Here is a 21191-nt window from a genome sequence, read left to right on the forward strand (position 1 = left end):
TAACTAAATGATCCAAGAATCCCATCCAAACTTTTCTTGAAGAAAGGTATCTGCTTGAACTTTTGACTCCCACAATTATTTATGCAATAAGTGTCCCCTGTTCTCTTTTTTAATTAACTTCTTTCTAGTTAAGACTAGTGTTCTCCAATTAACAATATTATGAATTTATTTTTTATGTTCCCTTTTTTGTAGGAGGAATATAATTTATGCTGTAAATTCAAATAATAAGAACCAAGCTGTCTATAAATAACAGAAGACTGAATAATAAGGAGATGACGACATGACTGCTGAATTTATTATTTTCAGTCTCTAATACTTATGGTCTACCAGTGAAAAATCAAATTATGTGTAAAAAAACATCTAGAACAATTTGACATGGTTCTTTTAACTAGGTTCTGAAATTTGTGAAACACACTCACACTGGCATGTATACATAAATTAATCTCTTCAGTATGGAACAAACGAGGCCTCAAACTGTGTGCACTGAGGTTTTCAGAAATCCTAAAACCAACTGGCAGTACTTTAAAAAATTACTGTAAACCTAAATGATCAGAGAACATAAATGTAAATTAAAGATGAACTTCAGTCTAGTTTTTAAAAGGGAAGATATGGGCATGTGGAAAAAATACCAAATTATGCTTTGGGTGTTCCAGGATGCTTTAAAATCTCAAAGACATTCAAGGATTATTAAACTACTAATAACTAGAAAAGCAAAGCAGGCTGAAGGACATTCTCTCATCTGTTACCTTCTTGTGTTTGGCTTTGATGATCTTAAGAGTTTTTCCCATAAGGTGTGGTATTTAAAGTTCAAGCAAAGAACAGAAAACAACCAAATATAAACAGAAATTAAAGTCAATTTATGAAAATAGGCTTTTTCCGTCAGACATTTGCAATTTAAACTACATATTATAGTGCTCCTAGTATTCATTAAAATCACTGCAAAAACCAATGTATTTCTTTACTATTATAACAAATGTGGTAGAACAAAAAAGGACACACGGCCAAAATACCACAAAAATGTGAATTCTTTGTTTCATGAGAAATAAATGCATATAACCACAGTATACAGCATGGTAATATTTTTGTTTTGGCTGCTATTGCCTATGGTCCTCTTACAAGGTCAGACAACGTGGTAAATGAATACACCAAGAGGCTGATCTAATGTCTGACCATCTCACACTACCAGGCAGATTAGGCAGGCCTCTGAGGTCAGTGGGAGCAAGGAGATGCCCTAGTGGGTAACAAACCACATTTATTTATTACATTGCTGATGAGTGGTAAATGTCACAACATGGTATCAGTAAACAGACCTCCTTCGAATATAGTCATCACAACCACACTTGAACTGCCTCCCATTTCAACAAGAGACAATATATCCTAAATAGCACATACAGAAATGGCTCCAAAACGAGGAGAATCTAGGGCACTGACAGAAGAACATGGTAATATCACCACAAGGCTGACTAATTAAGTGACAAAAAAATTCAACAATCTATTTGATCTCATTAGTAAAAATAGTTTGAGGAGCTCACATCCTGCAGTAAACAATTTTAACATATTATTGTTAATGTGGTCATGGGAATTTCATTACAATCTGCTCTGCAGCTCTGTGAAGTTTTATTTTTAAAAGTGAATGGCTGAAAATAGTTGTCCATTTTGAGAACATTCTGAGTACCCCTGGTATAAAGCACACTCAAAAGGGTTGGGCTCGGGGTTACGCGTGGTTTGAGAGATGTCCACTGGAAACCCCAGTTCTAACCAAGAGACCAACACCAATTCATTTCAGATGAACAGCGTTATTAGTTAAATATGCCGCTTCGAAACCTGACGAGGGATACTTTTAAAACCCCACGTATTACAATATGAAGTTCACTTTGATCTTTGTAATTTAGCGTAGCGCAACTACAGTAAACCTACAAAAAAAGCAACCAAAGGGCTTTTTTACTGTGGTTGTAAAATAAAAATAACCAAATAAAAAGCAGCAATAATGAGAATACCTCACATGCAGACCAGTTTGAGTCGGCTTTTTGAAGGCTGAATTTCAAAAGGGTGGGATTCTCTCACACCCTGACTTACCTCTTCAAAATAAAAGTATTTTGTTTTACTCATTATCCTTTGACAAAAAATACTACTGATAAAAGTTGGGAACAAATTTATAAACATGAGAATATTCAAATTCAGTTAAATTATAGCAATACAGTATTATATTATTTTAGGTGGTGTAGCACTTCAAATAGAAAATTCACATAATAAGAAAGCATTTTAAGCCCATTTCTTCTTTACTTCTCCTGTAATGAAATGTTACAACAATATTTTCAATACCTTAGTTGTGTAATATAACAAAAAGAATTATAAATCTGAAGAAAAAACTTCAAATAATAAGAAAAATACACTTATACTGTTCCATTTTCATTAATGACTAAGACGACTATGTTATGTTTGTGTTTTTTGTCATGTACAGTAGCAAGTGATGAACATTGCTGTAGCTTAAGGGTATTGACTATTTTTTTTCATTTGCAAGCATAATGCTAAACTACTAATAACAGATCTTGCAAATGTATTCATTCTAGAAAAGTCACAATGAAGATGTTCTTGTGCCAGTAAAGTTTTCTACAAATCTACAGACACCTTCTCTTGAAAAAGCAAAGCAGCTTTCCATTACTATGAAATACAGACATCTACAGTATAAATTTTAGAATGTATTTTATTACTGCTTTCCAATTTTAAGCTTGATTTAAGCTTGATTGTTTTTAAAATGTCTTTATCATAACTTTCTAATGTACTAATGTACTGTAAATAATGGAAAATCAGCAAACAATTTAATTTAGAATTTAATATGAATTACTATAACAGAAACTGTATATGTTAATGGGGTAACCGAGCACACAGATTAAATTCTGACTCTTGAAAGTAGGGCTGGGCGATATGGCCAAAAACATTATCGCGATAAAAAAATTAATATCAGTCGATATCGATAATTATCACGATAAATGTCAAATCATTATTTCTTTCAAGTTTGAAGGCAGATTTTTTCTCCTGAGTGAAAGTTGAAGAAACCAGACAGTTAATTGGTAAATTAAACAACTTTTTATTTTAAGAACACAACAATCACTTGCCAAACAGCAGAAACATTAAACAAATCTGTTAGCTGCCCGGTCTGCAACACGCACGCGCACTCGTGCAAAGCATAAACATATATATCGAACATTTATCGAACTTTTGTTAAAATTATATCGAGGAAAATTATATCGCGATAATTATAGTTATCGAATTATCGCCCAGCTCTACTTGAAAGCTATACTTTCATTTAAGAAACCAAAATACAATATTTTTTAGACAATCTGTTTTAAACACTAAGACTTCAGAATGGATGCTTTTCCTCATTAACAGTTTCTAAAAACTTAGCTGGTGCTTTACTGTCTTCTCTTGAATACGTGTATAGTAGTACATTCATCTTCTAGTTTTATTTCTGTCCCCATTCAACATTGCTGAAATCAAAGAAAGCAAGCCCCAGTGACTGTTTATCCCATATACAGCCAGCAGAAATACCACAAATGTGAAGCTAACCTTTTCCTTTGAAGCTGAATGAGCTGTTATGTGCCACTGCATCAAGAATCTGAAATTCCTGAGAACAGTTTGTAAAAGAACATTTGTCAACTACTAAATCAGCACACTAGACTACCATTTACATTGATTTCTTCTGGTATACCTCTGCAGCTTATCAAGGAAAATTAAAAGAGTAAACTATATATTGACAAATATAATCTCAAATTCAGAACAAGTAACAAATCATTTTCAAAGGGATGCTGGGGGATGCTTCCACAGACATAAATTTTTTTTTTCTGCACCATATATACTGACTGGTAATTATAGACTATATTAAGTTGAATTCGCAGAAACAGTTGTCAGCTAAATTAAAATCATGCTTGTGTCTTAATTACCTTTTCAATATAATATTGAAAGCAACTTGCAACACTAACAAATATACAATTATACAAAAAGCTACAGCAATTTATGATGAAATACACTTTGCACAGGTGTCCTGATTCTATTAAATTGCACATTACATGAAATTATGTTCCCTGTAATTCAAACACTTTTTAAAATATTAAAGTGAAAAGATTAAATTAATAATTTTATCTTTTCACTAAAGACTACGTTAAACGGCCTCACATCCAGGTGGTTGTGGCCCTAGCTCTGGTATCTTAATGAAAGAGCTGGATAAGATTTTAGACGTACAGATATGCTGAACAACCCTTTGTTTGAAACCTTCCTTATAAGTACTTAAAGTCCCAAGAATTCCGCTGAGACTTGCTGTCTTTTGCAATCCATTTTTGTTGCTAATTTAAAACAGAAAACTTTGTCTTACCTTGAGAGCTGGAGTCAGTGATAGTGTTTGGGGTACACAATGTTAGCTTGGCAGGTACCAGTTAATGATACCACTTAACCATAACACCTACAAAAAAATGAAGTCTGGCACATGTTGTGTCAGTACTGTAGCTCATTATTAAAAGAGTGCTCCTATTAAATGCATGTCTGTTTCAAAGCAATAGGCACTGTGGTGCATTTCGGTAGACTGTTATTAATTAATTCTCCCTACCTCTCGGAGTTCAAGCCTCTGAGCGACCGCCTCCAGGCACTCCTGCCCCGTGCTCTCCACAGAGAGGGTACACTCGATGACATTGTTGTCCAACAGGTGTATTCGGGTCACAAAGCAGTTCTTGCTCAGGACGTTGTAGCGCCGCGTGCGGCGCAGCTTGAGCCGGAAAGGCATGACTGGAGGGGTCAGGCGAGGGATATTGACCCACCCTCTCCTCTGCTTTAGGATGCCCTCTGCTGCTCTTGTGAGTTAGACCCCCAGCCAAAGAGCTCTGCAGCTGAAAATGACTGTCCCATTCCCCATGAATGTGAAAGATCCCAGATCCCTACAAAATAACAAAACAAAACAGAGCTTGGTCATACATTTTCAAGCACAAACCAATAAGATCTCCTCCACACTTAAAAACAGCCTCTAAAAGAAGAACAAACTCATTTTCAATTTATTCATAAAAGGTCTAACAGACATAGCATCTTGTAAATCTTGTTGCCGGCATTACGTCCATTTTATAGACTTTCAGGGGCATTCAATCGATTGTCTAACAAAAAAAAATCTGAAATGGCTTATTGAACCGAATGGGCAATAAATGTAGCCAGGAAGCACAAAATCAGATCACATATCTGAGTACATTACTGAACCATTATACTACAACAGCACTGCTTTCTATACATTCAAGACCATTACTTGTTTAATCATTTGAAAACTTTTTAGAAGGGATGTTGACAGGGGAATCAGACATACTGCCATTGGGCCATGTTCAGCCCCCAAGACTATTCGTTTGGTCCATTAGACAGTTGCGGTCAGAGCCACCAGCTGGGACTCAAGTCACATCTAGTCTGAACCAGCTTATTCCACCCACATACACACTCGCACATGGTGAAGTTACAGTGATGTGAGTGTATGTGCTGCATATGCAGCACTCCCTGTAGTTCTCTACCTTTATACAAAGGTGGTATCCCTGTTTAATGATGTCAGAGATATAGTTCAAAACAGGTGTCTCTTTACACAAAAATGGTGGTAAACAATTGATAAGAGCCCTGTGTCCCCTAATAAATCCCAGCAAGCTCATCAAATCAACCATAAAAATAACGGGCAGGTCATGTGAGGAAGATTATATTTCTTTGGAAATGGAAAGTTGATATGCTTGATTTGTACATCAGGTAGATACTTTCCAAAGAGCAAAAGGACATACTTGGTAGTTAGCAGTTAATTGAACCAAAGGTCACACCCTGCAATAGGAACAGTTGTAGAAGCGAACGAATTGCTGTTTTAGTGTTACTAATATCTAGCAGATAGTACTCTGCTTTTTCAGTGCTTACTGTCATGTGATGTTCTTTAATCTTGTTTTTGCCAATTATATGTCAGTTGAAAACAATAAAACTCAGCCAGTTACAAAACAAGGCAAACTGCTTCTCACTTATCAGTCCATCAAGCAGATTTTACAGATGACTAATCCCAGAGGCACTGTAATTTGCATTTCAGTCCCTCAGTTTACCAATGGATATGTTTACACACCCATCCCTCCCTGTTTGTAATGCAAAATCCTATAAAATAAAAATTTAATTTCCATTTACTTCATATCTGAAAGGTTTTTTCCCAGAGGCCAAAAAATCAAACAATATTATTATGTTAAGGACATAATTGACAAAATAAGAACACATAAACCCATAGAACCTAGCACAGTAGTTAAGATAAATAAAACCATTTTCAATTGCTTTCCTTCCCTTTAGGAGAAATGTTTTCCTTGTTTTCTTTACTATTGTAAATACTGAATCAATTGCAACATATTTTACTGAATTGAACACTAAAATAACACTATATACTGTCGTTGTTTTTCCTTTTATATGTATGGCCTATTTGGAGTACATTTAAAATCAAATGTAGCTGTCCACTGCAAATGAGTTTGACCCCCCCGACCTAGAACACATATAGAAGTGATTCCTAATGAGAAATGATGTTTGAATGAAAGACTCCTGCTTAATTGAAGCTCTGACTTAATCATTTTCTCTACAGAACTGTCCTGCAGTCTCCTGAGTACAAGTCCAAATTAATATTTTCTGTAAGTTCTAACTGCTGCAAAGGCATCGAAACGAATTGTGTGGTATTCATCAATACATTCACCAGCTCATTTCCCACTCAGTGTCCTCTGTGACACACAACCTAAGTGCAGTAAGACAAGGTTGAACAACAAATATACAAATAATGTCCAAAAAGAATAACAAATAAAAAGTTACTAACTACCAAAATGGCTAGAGGGACTCTTCTTGTTTCAAACTATTCTGAAGCTTTCAGAACTCAACATCTCCTTATATTCTAAGCAAAATATTATTAAACAAGCAGCTAATCAGGGAGGGATACTAGGCAAAACTGCACATACAGAAGACCATACATTACACAAGACACTATGTTAGTCTGATATGTTATTATTAAGCTCTAAACTCTAAAGGCATTAAGTGTAACTTCTATGGGTACAGTAAGTACTTTGGACGTAAACACAGGATTAGTCACCACTTTGGTGTTATTACATTAATAAAACCATATTCAGGAACAAAAGGTAAGGATGAATCACCAACCAATGGGACATTTCTTTTTTGAAGAGAGTAAATATCCAGTTACCCAATACAAGAATTACATTGCTGGAAACAACAAAAATACTATCTTGTTTTGTATTCTGAAAAAACAATCAAGATGACAGAGGAACAACAGTTTTTAGTTATCAACCCAAAAACTGCTCAGTAGACCTAACACAGAAACCTGGGAAAGCTCACAGTGGTAAGATGATAGGCCTTGTCTACATTCTATTTGTCTACAAATATATTAATGTTTGAGGAGAAACTGTCAATTAAGGTCTACAATTAGTCATTTAATAGAACATTCTATATTACAGTCCATATACACCACTTATCTAGGGGGGATGGTAATTTTGTTGATTTCTCAACATTTCTCCTGTTGTCAAAAAAAACAAAGTTAGTTTTCCTCATAAGGCTGTAGGAAAAAATCAATCACTAGTGTTTTTAAAGAAAACATCCAAGACATTCAAAGAAAGGGATTTGAAAAATTCAGGAATGTGTTTCTTCTTGTTGGAAAATGCCAATGGAGCCTTGGCTGTCACTTTGGAATGTATCCAAGATTCTTTTCAGGGCTTAACAAACAAAGTGCACCTGATAGAAATATGTACAGAAAGTAGGGTGTGAAGAGAAAAGCAACTGAGAATCATACAGTACTTTCTTTGCCTTGGTTTGCTTCCTTAATAACGTGAAACCATATCAATCATATGAACAAACCTTTTAATTATTTGCATGGTTTGCAAAGCTTTATAACAGTTTTGGAAAGACCAACAACTAATTGTGGCTCTGTTGTGTTTCTCAGGCTAAGAATCAGAGACAGTTCCACTGGTACACATTTATACAAGGAACTGAACTGAACTGAACTAGCAATATTTTCCCGAAGCCGTTTCTCCTTAAGTACAATATTGCTGAAATCATGTGTGAAGCTCTTCTCATAGCTGGAACATTACATCTGAGGAATAGCAATCAACTATTGTTAACAGAAAAAAAATAATTCATATTTTTGTAATATGATGATATAATAGTACACAATATCCTAAAATAAGATTCACTTCTGCATTATACCATCACCACAGTTTTCAAAAGTGTTGCATTCCTTGAAAGTTGGTCAATAAACAAAAGATAATTTCACATTTGAGAGGCAATAAGTTGAGACGCATGAGTATTTATTAAAATATAAACAAACATACATACTGTATGTATCAAGGAAACAAGGAAAAAATGAAAGAAAACAAGAAAATGGCCCTTTTGGATATTAATGTACATTTACTTACTCACTATTAGAAATTGATGGCTGAGGTTCTCAAGCAGATGCATGAATTTAAAAGTCTACCTAAAGCTGTAAGTAGGATACAGTAAGCAACAATCAACCACATCAACTTTGTATATAGTTTTATGCTTAACCTACCATGTTTTATGATTTCAATCACATTACAGGTACAACTTTTTTTAATTACAGTCAAATACACCACCTATTTCTTGAATTTTATGCATAGGACTCCTATTTATTATTTAGACATAAGCAAAAAACACCTCTGGATATTTTAGGATAGCTCAAGTTGTCTGGTTGCTCTTACTTGTCAAGTAAGCAGGCAGAGGAACAAGGAAGCCTGTTTTATGTTACAGTTACACATTTTCCTCATTAGATAATGCACTTACAGAAGAGGATCCAAAGAGTAGTGCCATTTCTAAGAGACGTTTAATTGTTTTAGTTCTTACAAAAAAATGCAAAGACAAACCTATGACTCACAGCGCATCCATCCATTTCAGGAAAGTGGAGACTATCCTGGCAAGCAACGGTCACGAGACATGATTATCCATCATAGAACATACACACGGACACAAACATGCACACACTCACACCAGGAGCCATTTGCTCAGCAGAGAATTAACCAGCTAGTACGTCACTGAACTCTGGGAGGAAACCTGAGTGCCCAGAGAAAACCCACACAAACGCGGGGAGAATATGCAAACTCCGCGCGGACAGCACCCCAGGAATTGAGCCCAAGACCCCAGGGCTGAGGCAGCAATGCAAACCACCGCACCAACTTGCCAGCTACGCTCACAACACAAATTGCAGTTCTGCATTTAGAAGTTCGATACAACATTTAAAATGAGACCTACAATGTGTAGATCCTATGTCTGTTACAAACTTAAGCTTCTTTGGTTCTCACTGGCATATTTCAAGCTGTTCAGCACACTACAGAAAATTTATATTTTAGCATACTATTTATTTTGTCACAGGCAGTGTCCTTTCCAGGCTGACCTTAAAATAAGAGATTTAAGAACTGTCTATAATGTTTGCTACAAACTGTATTTTTACTCAATTCAGTATAAATGACCGGATACCACAAGAGGACAATTATGTAAGATAAGGCTTTTATTTGTGTTACTTTTTGTGAGGAGAATTTCTCTCACAAGCCCATGAAAAACCACATTTCCAATACAACACTGCTTACAAAAATACTTTTGAGTATATACTTGTACATACTGTTTTCCAATATACCTAGGTAATAATAATGAAACTGAGAACCTGTAGTAAAACATATTTAACTACTGATACATCATTTATTTAGAACTGGGCAGAGAACATACGTAAAACAGGAACAGAAATGACTTCCTTCAAATTGTGAAGTTTGATGTTGCACAGTTTTGAACACCACATTTTTCAAAAAGATCCAGCTGATTCCTTCCCTTACAAACATTTTCAAAAGAAATTGGGACATTTCTTTATAAACCTTTTTATATGAATATAAAACTATTTTAATAACTAATTTAAATATTTTGAAATGTTTTTAATTGATACTAGATGGTATTAAATGTTTAGAATAAATAGAAGCAATTGATGAATAATATTAAGAAACTTTTAAATGGAAAATTAAACCACAACTGACTTTGGTCAGTAGTATTCTATGAATTGTAGGACCCACACTGTTGTAAACAAAGAAAATTGAAACATCCCTTTTGTTTTAATTTCTGTACAAGAGGTCTGAGTACTTCTTCTCATGTCATTGTTCCATTCAATATTTTCAGGATTTGGTCACATTTACATTCCAATAATCACTCAGGCTGGTTTTTTAAGTCAAAAGAAAGAACACACTCACATTCAAGATTTGTTCTGAAGTGTGAATTTGGGGTGGGGAAAAAAATAGACATAAATTTGAAGAGGCCAAAGGCTTCATCACAGCGTCCTGACCAGCTGAGTCCGGGGCTCGGAGCGCCTGGCCTCATTACCTTGGTTTTATGACCGAGGGCTGTTTTTTGGCCTGTCTGGATCTGTTTGCCCTTGCCACGCCCCCCGAGCACTGGATCACCGTCGCCACGCCCCCGTCTGTCTACCCATCCAATCCTGCTGTACCTTCCCCTGATGTCCTTTCCCACTCACTTCCGGATTATATCGTCTGTATAGGGTCGTGAACTACGCTTCGCGGGAGCCTGCACCGGCTCCCGTTACAAAAATTATAAGAAGAGCAGCAGTCACCACTGTAAAATCTACTACTATAAACACTTCCAGTTAGTAAATTTTGTGAAAGTACAATTTCACTTGAAATTCCATCCTACTTATTGAATTTAAATTTTATATAATGTATGTCAGTAGACTTTTCCCAACAACAATCACATGCAGCAGTTTTGCAAATAAAGTACTATAATCACTGGAACAGCAGCTGCTGCTCCCAGTATTTTAAGAGTAAGGAAGAGTACTCCAATACAGTGCCAAATGTTGACTCAATCTATAATTACAAAAGACATTACAAACAGGTAGGATCCAACATAGAGAACCATAAGCTAATATACAGCAGTGTTTGGCATTCCATTGGCCTGAAAGTGTACTTTCAAACACACAAAACACTCATTACCTACACGTTTTGAACTTGAAACCACCAACACTGCAAAAATGTATTAACTGTAAAAAAGCCCAAAACATACAGGCTTTACTTTTAGCTACACATTTTATCAGAGACAGGATACACAAAGGTGTTGGCAAGATCTGCACAGGACACCTGAAATTCTCAAAGTAGTAAACAGAGATGCAGATGACAGAGAGAACCTAATGAATCACTCTTAAAAACACAATCAAAATGTAAAACAAAATCATTAAACAATTTATATTAAGTGCATTCCTTTCACATAGCAAATATGGTAATTTGCAATTTTGCATTAAAGCTAATACTAACTTCACTGTATGGAAAAAAAAACTTCACTTTAAAAACTGCATATTTTTAGTAATCTATTAAGCTTTGTACTATTATAATGAAAAGATATAGCGTACGCAGCTCATAAAAGTCACTGACCAGACCCCTCAAAAAGGGTTTGTGTTTTAGAAAAAAACAATATTACCTTGTACCGTGATTTTGTTAGATCTCAAAAACTAAGCAATGCCAGTCAATGCAAGACCTTCAAGGAAAAACAGGTGAAAGTAGTGACGGACCAGTACATGATTTTATTCCTTCTAGACTGGAAAACCAATGTCCCACTATGGTGTCTGGGGAGTGAGATGTCCTGACAATTTTGTCGTTAATGATCCAATGCACTTTTCAAAAGATTAAGGGTGGCACAAAATGGCTGCATCACCAATATAGATGCTACACTTAAATGGTAGATGAAGTTGGTCTCCTCTTATATGTGAAGCGTTTTAGGATCATTTGATATGAAAAGAAGTATGTAAGTAAGCAAGGAATCATTGTCATTGTAGTTATGGCTGATTTTCTGACTTATTTCGTTTAGTTATTCGCTACTATTTGTTATTCCTAAAAAAAATATTTCATTCCAACAAATATAAAAAAGCAGTCAGTTTCCACTAGAGAGCAGGTATGGTAAACCATTTCCTTAATGTACACCACATTACATATTGAATAGTTTGTACCAAAAACAGTTCTGAGTCCATAACTCCAGGATCAGATTCCTTCATACTGTATATCTACATGCACAAAAGAACACTCAAGAAACAAAACGTACAGCTATGGTCCCGATCTTGTATGTAACCAAAGGGTTAACACATAACCAGTCACATACACTCAGTATCTGAAAAGCAATGCAGCTGAAATGTATTAACTATAAAAACCATTGTTAGGTTCTAGACCTAACAGTATCAAATTGTGAGTTTTCACATTGCAGCTGACTGCTACTAACCCTGTGACCAGGGAATAACAAGGAAATGCGGGTAGTCCTCTGATCCACCCAACTTTGGGCCACTTGCCTTCTACCACATCATAAGCAACACAAACCCATACTGAGGAGGTCTAGCACATCCCTCATTGACAGCACCGCATGCATGCATACATCCAGGAAGCCAGAAGGGGTGCTGTGCCACAAACAGCTCTCATCGACTACCACCACCCTACCTTTTATGGTGTCGAGTCAGTTCACCACTGCTGGGGGGAATCCTGGTCACAGCTGGCTAGTGACATGACAGGTTCAAACCGCAATCAGAGAACTGAACCTGCATTCGGCTGAATGTCTTTACACAGTGGGCAGCCCCCATCAATACAGCGTTCCCATACTACAGTAAACATATAATCAATTCAATAGATAACTTTTAAAGACTCAAGAGAGGTATACAATCTATCACATTCAGCATTTACCAGCATGTTCCCACTTGGTCAGCTACTAAGGTAACTACTCAAATCTATGTCCAGACCTGACACAGAAGTCACCATCTCTGCACTAACTGCATCTCTGACATAAAAACCAGAATGACTCAAAATGTCCTTCATTTAAACTGTAACAAGTCTGAAGTCACCTTCCGTCAACCAGTGCAGTAACCCTACAGTATCAGTGGATGACACTGTACTTGAATTACAATCAAAATTGAAGAACTTGGGGCTGATATTTGTTCCAGGCTTAAAATTTGATCCACATCTGTAAAATACTGTCAAAATAACATTCTTCTACCTGAGAAATGTTCCCAGACGTCATCTGAAGTTGCTGCCAACTGTTGCTGGTAAAAATGTTCGTCTTCTCACAAATTGATTACTGCAACATCCTACTCACTGGGGTATCTAAATCCACACTGAACAAACTTCCATATGTCCAGAATTTGGCAGCCAGAACCCTGACCAGGTCTTGTACAAGTGATCACATCACTCTTGTCCTGGAGTCCTTACACTCACGTTCTATCACATTTCCTGTCGACTTTAAAATCCTCTTGCACACTTGTAAGGCTTTACATGGCTTGGCACCTTGGACCCATTTGGCTTATCACCCTACTCCTTAGCTCGCAGGCCATCCTCCAAAACTCAGCACCTGTGCGAGAAGGGCACGTGTCAGGGAGACTACCGACAACTCTCAAAAAGTTGCACTCTTCCATGGCATAGATGGGAAAAACTGTCCATGGGATAACAAAAGCCAAGGCACTTTACAATGATGTGCTTTATGGGAAAGTGGCAAAAAGAAAACCATTGTTGCACAAAACCTAAATAATTCTCACCTAGAGTTTGTGAGAAGGCATGTGGGAGACCTCAAACAAAGCAGAGGAAGATTCAATGGTCTGATGAGACCAAGATTGAACTTTTTTGGCTTAATGCTAGGCACTTTGTTTGGTGCAGGACCAACACTGTGCATCATCCCAAGACAACTTTCCTTACTGTGAAACATGGTACCTGGAGCATAATGCTATGGAGATGCTTCTGTGGACTGGAAAATGGACTGGAAAATAAGACTGCAAAATTGATGGCGTAAGATATAAACAAAACCTGGAGGAAAACCTGCTGCAGTCTGCAAGAGACCTGGGACTTGGGAGGAGATTTATATTTCAGCAGGACAGTGACCCAAAGCATACAGCAAAAGCCACATTGGAGTGGCCCAGTCAAAGCCCAGACCTCAATCCCAGCAGCAAAATCTGTGGAATGATTTGAAAATTGCTGTTCACCAATTGCCTCCTGTCCAAACTGATGGAGCTCGAGCAATACTGCAAAGAAGAATGGGCAAAAATTGCAGTGTCCAGATTTACAAAGCTTGTAGAGACTTACCCAAATAGACTCAGCTGTAACTGCAAGAAAAGGTGCTTCTAACAAGTATTAAAACAAGGGTGGTGTAATCAATTATTTTCTGTTTATTTATCTGTAATTAAGAAAAAGCTTTAGAGTTATTTTTATTTGGCATTACTGATCATTTTGTTTTGATCAGTGGTAAGAATTCCTGAATAAATCCAATTTGATTCCATGATGTAAGAAAGTAATGTGAAAAATGCCAAAGGGGGTAAAAAAGGGCAAAAAAGGCTACATTTATTCTTTTAACAAAGAATAGTGTAATATAATGCAATGTTTTGAATACAACTCCCTTCAACGTAGCCTGATACAACCAGAGGTTGCAAGTCATAAAGTGAAGTGTTTTACTTGTTTACTTGTAAACTGGATTTTTCGGCATTTTAATCTGTAGGCAGTACTCATTAAACAAACTACACAAACTACTGTGTTATATAAACCTAGACACTTTGAATTGCTTCACATACTCGTATTTTCATTGCCAATGTTTACAGTAGCAATACAAACAGTAAGTTATGAGGATATGAATATTCCACAGTGCTCTTTTAGGAATAAAGGCATGCAGGATTTATCACTCCTTAAAAGAATACACAAGATGAAAATCTTTTTAGGATTTGTTTTGCATAAGAAGAGGAAAGTCTTGGTCTAAAGCTATGAAATGAAAACAAACCAGCACCTGGTTTGGTCTCATTACATTTGTATTACATATAAAAGCTCAGATGCCTTTAGATCATCTGTGAGACCTTTAAAAAATGTACAGCATATACAGTAAAGGACAGAGCAAATATGATGGTGGTACTTTCACAAAATGAGTTTGAAGTCCAGTCTCAAAAAAGGGTTTGCATGGCACATCCTAGCAGGAAGAACACAAGTAACATTACAGTACTCCTGGAAGTGAAGACGAGTAACAGATATTTGTGCTCTACTGGTCCCACTACAAATTAACATAAAGGCTGTTAGTTATTCCATCTTATTTTTTGTGTATTTTCTGAAATGTAATGGTGTTTATTTTATTCTCTCTGTTGAGGAGGTAGCCAAAATACCTTTTGGTTTAGAAATTTTAAAATCTGCTTAATATTGTAAGCAAAACCGCATGGAATTTTCTAGTAATTATTTCTAATATATTAAAGAATTTGTTGTTAACAAAGTCTCACATTGTAAAGCTTAGAAGGTTCAACTGTTGGTAACTGCTGGTGCAGACAAAACTCCTTCCAAAGTCAAAGGAAAAGCTAAAACTTTCATGCACCACCAAGACTATTTAAAGGCACCCATAATATTCCTGGTCAGATTTATTTCAAGCTCACATAAACACAGCGTATAAATTTGCACTTTGTAATTTTGTGGCATTGGAAAATACAAGGGGTAGCTGACGAAAAAAAGTTGTTTTTCATCTGTATTTCCCAATATGGTTAGTTTAAGAAACAATTCCAGCTAATTTTTTTTTTTTAATGGAAACCACCCAAACGATACAGTCTACAGATGTTTCTATTCAGAAACTTGGTTTAAAACCGGATCAGTGTTCAAAACAATCAAACAAAATGTTGAATGTGTAGATTTTATCATGTACTGCAACTTTGGTGGTATGATATCAAATAAACAGATGTCAAGAATTACAAAACGGACCATACTTTAAAATGAAAGGGCCAATAATTAATTCTTCCTCATAAACCATATTTTCAGATCCTGAAATGGTGGTTCAGTCATAATCCTCAGACCCTATTCCATGATCTAACCACTTACGTGCCTCAGCTTCCACTCTTCAATCTTCTATTATCCTTTGCATACTGTTAAGGGTCTTTTCTGCAAATCCACAAGGTCTCAAACTGCTGTGACTTTAACTGCTCGGCTGGTTTCAATAATTTACCTTCTTTGGGAAATATGTTTCTTGTCCCATTGTTCCCACTACAAATTAAAATTAAGCTTTATATAAATTTTTTCAATCACTTTCTTAAGATGCAATTTGTCACTATACCCACAATGAAAATAGCAGTTTTTGTATTTCCATTTACAGACTGAACACACAAGCAATGATCCACACATTAATTACACCAACAGACAAAAGTGTGTACAAGAATCAAAGTGTCAACTCCAGAAGATTTATTTTCTACAACAACAATCAACAAAACAGCTATCCAGCCTGCATAATAAAAGATGAGAAATATATTTGTGCAGCATGTTGAAGTTTCTAACTGCAATAAAATCAAATTTCTCTCTTTTCAGCATGATTTATAATCCTGTTTAATGTCCATGTGATGTTTTCTCCAAAGGGATTATTCCAAATCCTCTTCATAGGCATTATTCCGAGTTGTTGATAATTGTTAAACTCTGCATATTTAAAGTGTTTTCCTTGTACTGTTTCAGTACTATAGACCATACAGTATTCTAATAAACCCCCAATATTCCTCTAGTACTTCCTTTTTTGTAAGCCAGTGTGAATGAGGAACCATATGGGGTCTCCTCCAATTACTCTGCGAAGCAGAAAATACTTAACACTGATTGCACAATTCAAATAAAGCCACTTGATGTCAAATAAAGGCACTAAAAAAATGAATTACTGCAAAAAACAAAATTCAAAATGATAGATCCCACATTATGACAATGAGAAAAATGAAAGGTTTTAAGTTATAAACAGGAGGAGTATATAAAAACTACAGTGCTATCTAAATGCAAGCATTTGCTAGTTTGATTAATAATAATACAGTTACAATAATATTACATGTTAAACGAGGCCTCATCTTTGATATGGCTACATATACAATACTACGGTTTCAGTGCTACTGTACATTATATGTATCTTCAAAGTTTTTTTTTTTTTTAAAGGAACGGGCCAACTTCATTCACCCACTCACAGCCACAACATCTGGTCAAGATGGAATTATAAAAGGATGTGCAAAACTCACCAAAACTTATTTGAGCTTAATCTGCCATCAGGCACAAACACAAAGCAAAACAGCTTTAATATTTTGATGTGCAATTTTCAAAACTGACTACTTTCCAAAGGAAATGGTGTCTGGGTTAAACAAAACAATGTTAAGAATAATCTCAAGAGACTCTCTTCGGGAATAACTGAATCCATGCTACACAGCTGGTCTTGTTCCACAATTGGTTAATTGTAGTTAATTAAAACAGGCTTGTGTAGGTCTTGTTAATATGATTTTTCAAAACTGCATAGGAGTTTAGTTAAGAAAATGTTTGGCACCCAAAGAGCCACTTAAACAAATAACAAGACCCTCTAAGAAAGCAAAATCTCTTAGCTTTGAATAAATCTTGAAGATTTTAAAGGGAGAAACAGAATAATATTTCTGATGCAGCAACAATTTGTATTGTACATGAGCAGCTTTTAGTACCAAAAGCAGCTTTAGTGGAGTGAATATTGGCACAGATGTTTTTTTTACCCACTCATGAACGGATTTTATTTTAGAATCAGGTTTTCGTATGCAACACCTTAAAATGTATAATTTCAGTAACACCAGTTTTACATAGGCCTTACCATTTAACAGAGTGCTCAATTAGCAAATATCCAAAAATCAGATTTATGTTTCCTGAAAAAAGTTCAACTGAAAATATTTTTATGTAAGAAAAAACTAAGGTATCACTTACAAATAACTTATGTCTTCTTCTGTGTAGTACAGAATACAGTAGCATTCACACATGCTGTGAAACCTTGCTCTTTTAGGATCATTTACCTAAAACAACACTCCTGCTCTGGCCTATGTGGTAATGGACAAAAATAATGCAGATTTCTAGCAGCATTAGAAAAAAAGCACTGTAGAGATTTATAATCACACCATAAAATAGGTATACCTTAAAAATTAGAATCAATTAGGCTGGATGAAGAAAACTAAAACCTTACAGATCACTGAAAATATTTACCATAACGTGGTTATAAGGCCACTATTGTCAGTGAAAGTATCCCTACTTTTATGACAAAACATTCTTTGAATATTCTCACAGACTCCTAATTCTTTCTCACAAATCCAGTAAGCATAGTCTTTCATCAGTGTCTGATTTTAAAACTCAAAAACAGCTTCGCTCAGTTTGCTGTGCACGTCTGAGATAACTAAGATACGTCAGTACAAAAGATTCTGCAGCAGGAGCACCTGCATCTTATGAAAGGAGTGCTTCACAAGCAAAGGGATTTACGGTGAAGTCAAACTTCAGACAAAAAAATAGCAATGTGTCCTTCTTTTTAACTGACCACTTGGTGGGTTGAGAACAGAGGAACTGATTCATCATAAACACTCAGGGACAAGATTTACAACTTCAGCCGAAAAACACTCGCCTTCTTTGAAGTGACAAGGCACACATTCATTGCTGTCACCAAAACGCACAACTTCAAAAGCATCCTCTCCGTCATCTGCTTTTATTCTCCCTTTTTTGGGCTCAGCTGCCTCTGTTAGTCGGGAAACTGATAGGGAGGCTTTATCAACTCCTAGTGGACTGGGTGTACCAGTGTCACTAAAACACTTTCATCCAGATTTATCCAAAAAAAGTCATGTGAACATAGTATGAAGCTTTGGGTTTTCAGAAAATCTACTGTACTGGGTATTTAACCCTCTGCCTAATACTCCTTAACCTTACAGCCAGAGACTCGTTAACAGACCTGGATATTAAATGTTAAAAGTTCAAACCCTTTCAAACCGAAGCTTGGATTTTTTTCACGTCTCACTACAGTGCAACAGATTAGAGAAAAAAAATCTTAAGACTTATTTTAAGGGCTAAACTATTGCCAACTATGGTTTTTAGAAGAAAATTCACCGGGACATAAAAAGTAGCTATTTTTGTTTTGTTTTTGCTTTCTTTTTTTGAAGTGGAACTGAATCTCGTTAATGGAATCTTGTGAATCTAATTAATGGAAAAAGACTGAAAAGTGAAGTAATAAGTAATAAGCCTTAGAGGACTCAATCATCTCCTCTGTAGTTTTCTCTGTTGCATTCTAAAAAGGTTATCTTCTTTTAGCCAGTCCGCATAAGGCATTTGTAGGCCTAGATGTTCTTCTTTGGACTAGCTCCAGAGTGCTAAAAACTTTTTGAACTGCATGAAAGGTAAAATCACAAGCTTACCATATTAGAAAGAGTGCCCCAGGGACAAAGTACTATTTAACACTTGCTGCATGAACTACTACTTTCTCTTCATCACAATTCAATAAATAATTTGTATTATACAAAACCTCTGCTGAATCAGGATACTCTTATTAGGTTCAAACCTATTAAAAATATTAATGTATAATGAAATTGATGAGATTTCACAACTATAAAACCTGTTAAGTATCTTCGTTCACTGCTTTAACTGCCTCTTTCTGCTGCAAACTACACTCCCATAACTAAACGCCTAAGCAGATGAAACAGGTTGTTAAAAAATTGTCAGCTGATTTTGTCAGTAAGTGCATGAACCTTATGTGACATATATGACTTATCAGGTGCAGTAATTTAGGTAGCACTTACTAGACGAAAGGAAATAGATAGATAGATACTTTATTGATCCCGTGAGGGAAATTGCAGTGCAACAGCAGCTTAACACACACAACACAGCCACAGTGTAACGAATTATATAATATTAGTACAATACATACAATACAATACAAGAGTTACTCACAGTCCGGACGCACAAGAACAAACTAGAACAGAACAGTACACAGAAAATCGTATCACACTCATATCACACATATGAATATAAATATAGATGTAACTATAGATATAAATATAAATGTATTGCACAGGTCCCTGGCATATATTGCACAAAAAGTGGTTGTAAACGGGAAAAAGAAAAAGAAAAAGAAAGAGAACAGATGTAGCAGTAGATGTGTAGATGCGTTTAGTCCAGAAACAGGTCACTGTCGATGTTGCCTCTGCCAAGACGCAAGGTGGATGCATTGTACAGTCTTATGGCAGACGGCAAGAATGACCTCCTGTAGAGCTCCCTGTCGCACCGTGGATGAATCAGTCTATTGCTGAACGTGTTCTTCATTCCTGCAAACCTGTCATAGAGGGGATGGGAGAAGTTGTCCATGATGGCCTCTAGTTTGGACATCATTCTCCTCTCAGCCACTACCTCCAAGGAGTCCAGGTCAAACCCAATGACAGAGCTTGCTCTCCTGATGAGCTTGTTCAGCCTTTTGGAATCTGCTGCTCTAATCCCAGAGCCCCAGCACACCACTGCGTAGAAAATGGCACTCGCTACCACCGACTGATAGAACATGTGTAGCATCTTACTACACACATTGAAGGACCTGAGCCTCCTCAAGAAGTAGAGTCGGCTCTGTCCCTTCTTATAGATGGCCTCGATGTTCTTAGACCATTCCAGTCTATCGTCGATGTGCACTCCCAGGTACTTGTACGAGTCCACCATCTCCACGCCACTCCCATGGATGTAGACAGGAGTAGGTTTGACCTTTTTCCTCCTGAAATCTACCACCAGTTCCTTTGTCTTTGTAACATTCAGTTCCAAGTGGTTCACCCCACACCACTCCACAAAGCTGCTGACCAGTCCTCTGTACTCCTCCTCCTGTTCACCCTTGATACATCCCACAATTGCAGAGTCATCTGAGAACTTCTGCAGGTGGCATGACTTTGAGTTGTACTTAAAGTCCGAAGTATAGAGGGTGAAGAGGAATGGAGAAAGAACTGTCCCTTGAGGTGCCCCTGTGTTACTCACTACCTGTTCAGACACACAGTTCTGAAGTCTCACAGACTGTGGTCTGCCTGTCAGGTAGTCAGTGATCCACGAGGTCGTGGAGGCATCGACTTGCATCTCCTCCAGCTTCCTCCTTAGAAGTAAGGGCTGGATGGTATTGAAGGCACTGGAGAAGTCGAAAAACATGATCCTTACAGTGTTGCCAGCCCTGTCCAGGTGTGAGTAGGCCTTTTGCAGCATGTAGATGATCGCATCCTCCACACCAACACTGGGCTGGTAGGCAAACTGTAGGGTGTCCAGTGATGAGCTGACCAGGGGTCTCAGGTGGGATAAGACCAGCCTCTCCAGTGTCTTTTTGATGTGAGAAGTCAGTGCAACTGGTCTGTAGTCGTTGAGGACAGAGGGGCGCCC

At 36.7% G+C, this 21191-nt stretch overlaps 1 protein-coding gene across 1 annotated transcript in view; it reads right to left on the bottom strand.

Annotated features, from left to right (window-relative positions):
- Positions 1-21191, bottom strand: part of LOC148839924 (tyrosine-protein phosphatase non-receptor type 14-like) — a 104540-nt gene that overhangs the window by 55956 nt on the left and 27393 nt on the right. Inside the window, exon 2 of the mRNA XM_088909289.1 lies at positions 4601-4925. Within this exon, the coding sequence (XP_088765415.1) occupies positions 4601-4774 (174 nt within the window). The 5' untranslated portion in view covers positions 4775-4925. The remainder of the gene's footprint in view (positions 1-4600; positions 4926-21191) is intronic.

This window comes from Atractosteus spatula, chromosome 2 (genome assembly GCF_055471065.1).
Source record: "Atractosteus spatula isolate fAtrSpa1 chromosome 2, fAtrSpa1.hap1, whole genome shotgun sequence".
In the NCBI taxonomy this organism is placed as follows: Eukaryota; Metazoa; Chordata; class Actinopteri; order Semionotiformes; family Lepisosteidae; genus Atractosteus; species Atractosteus spatula.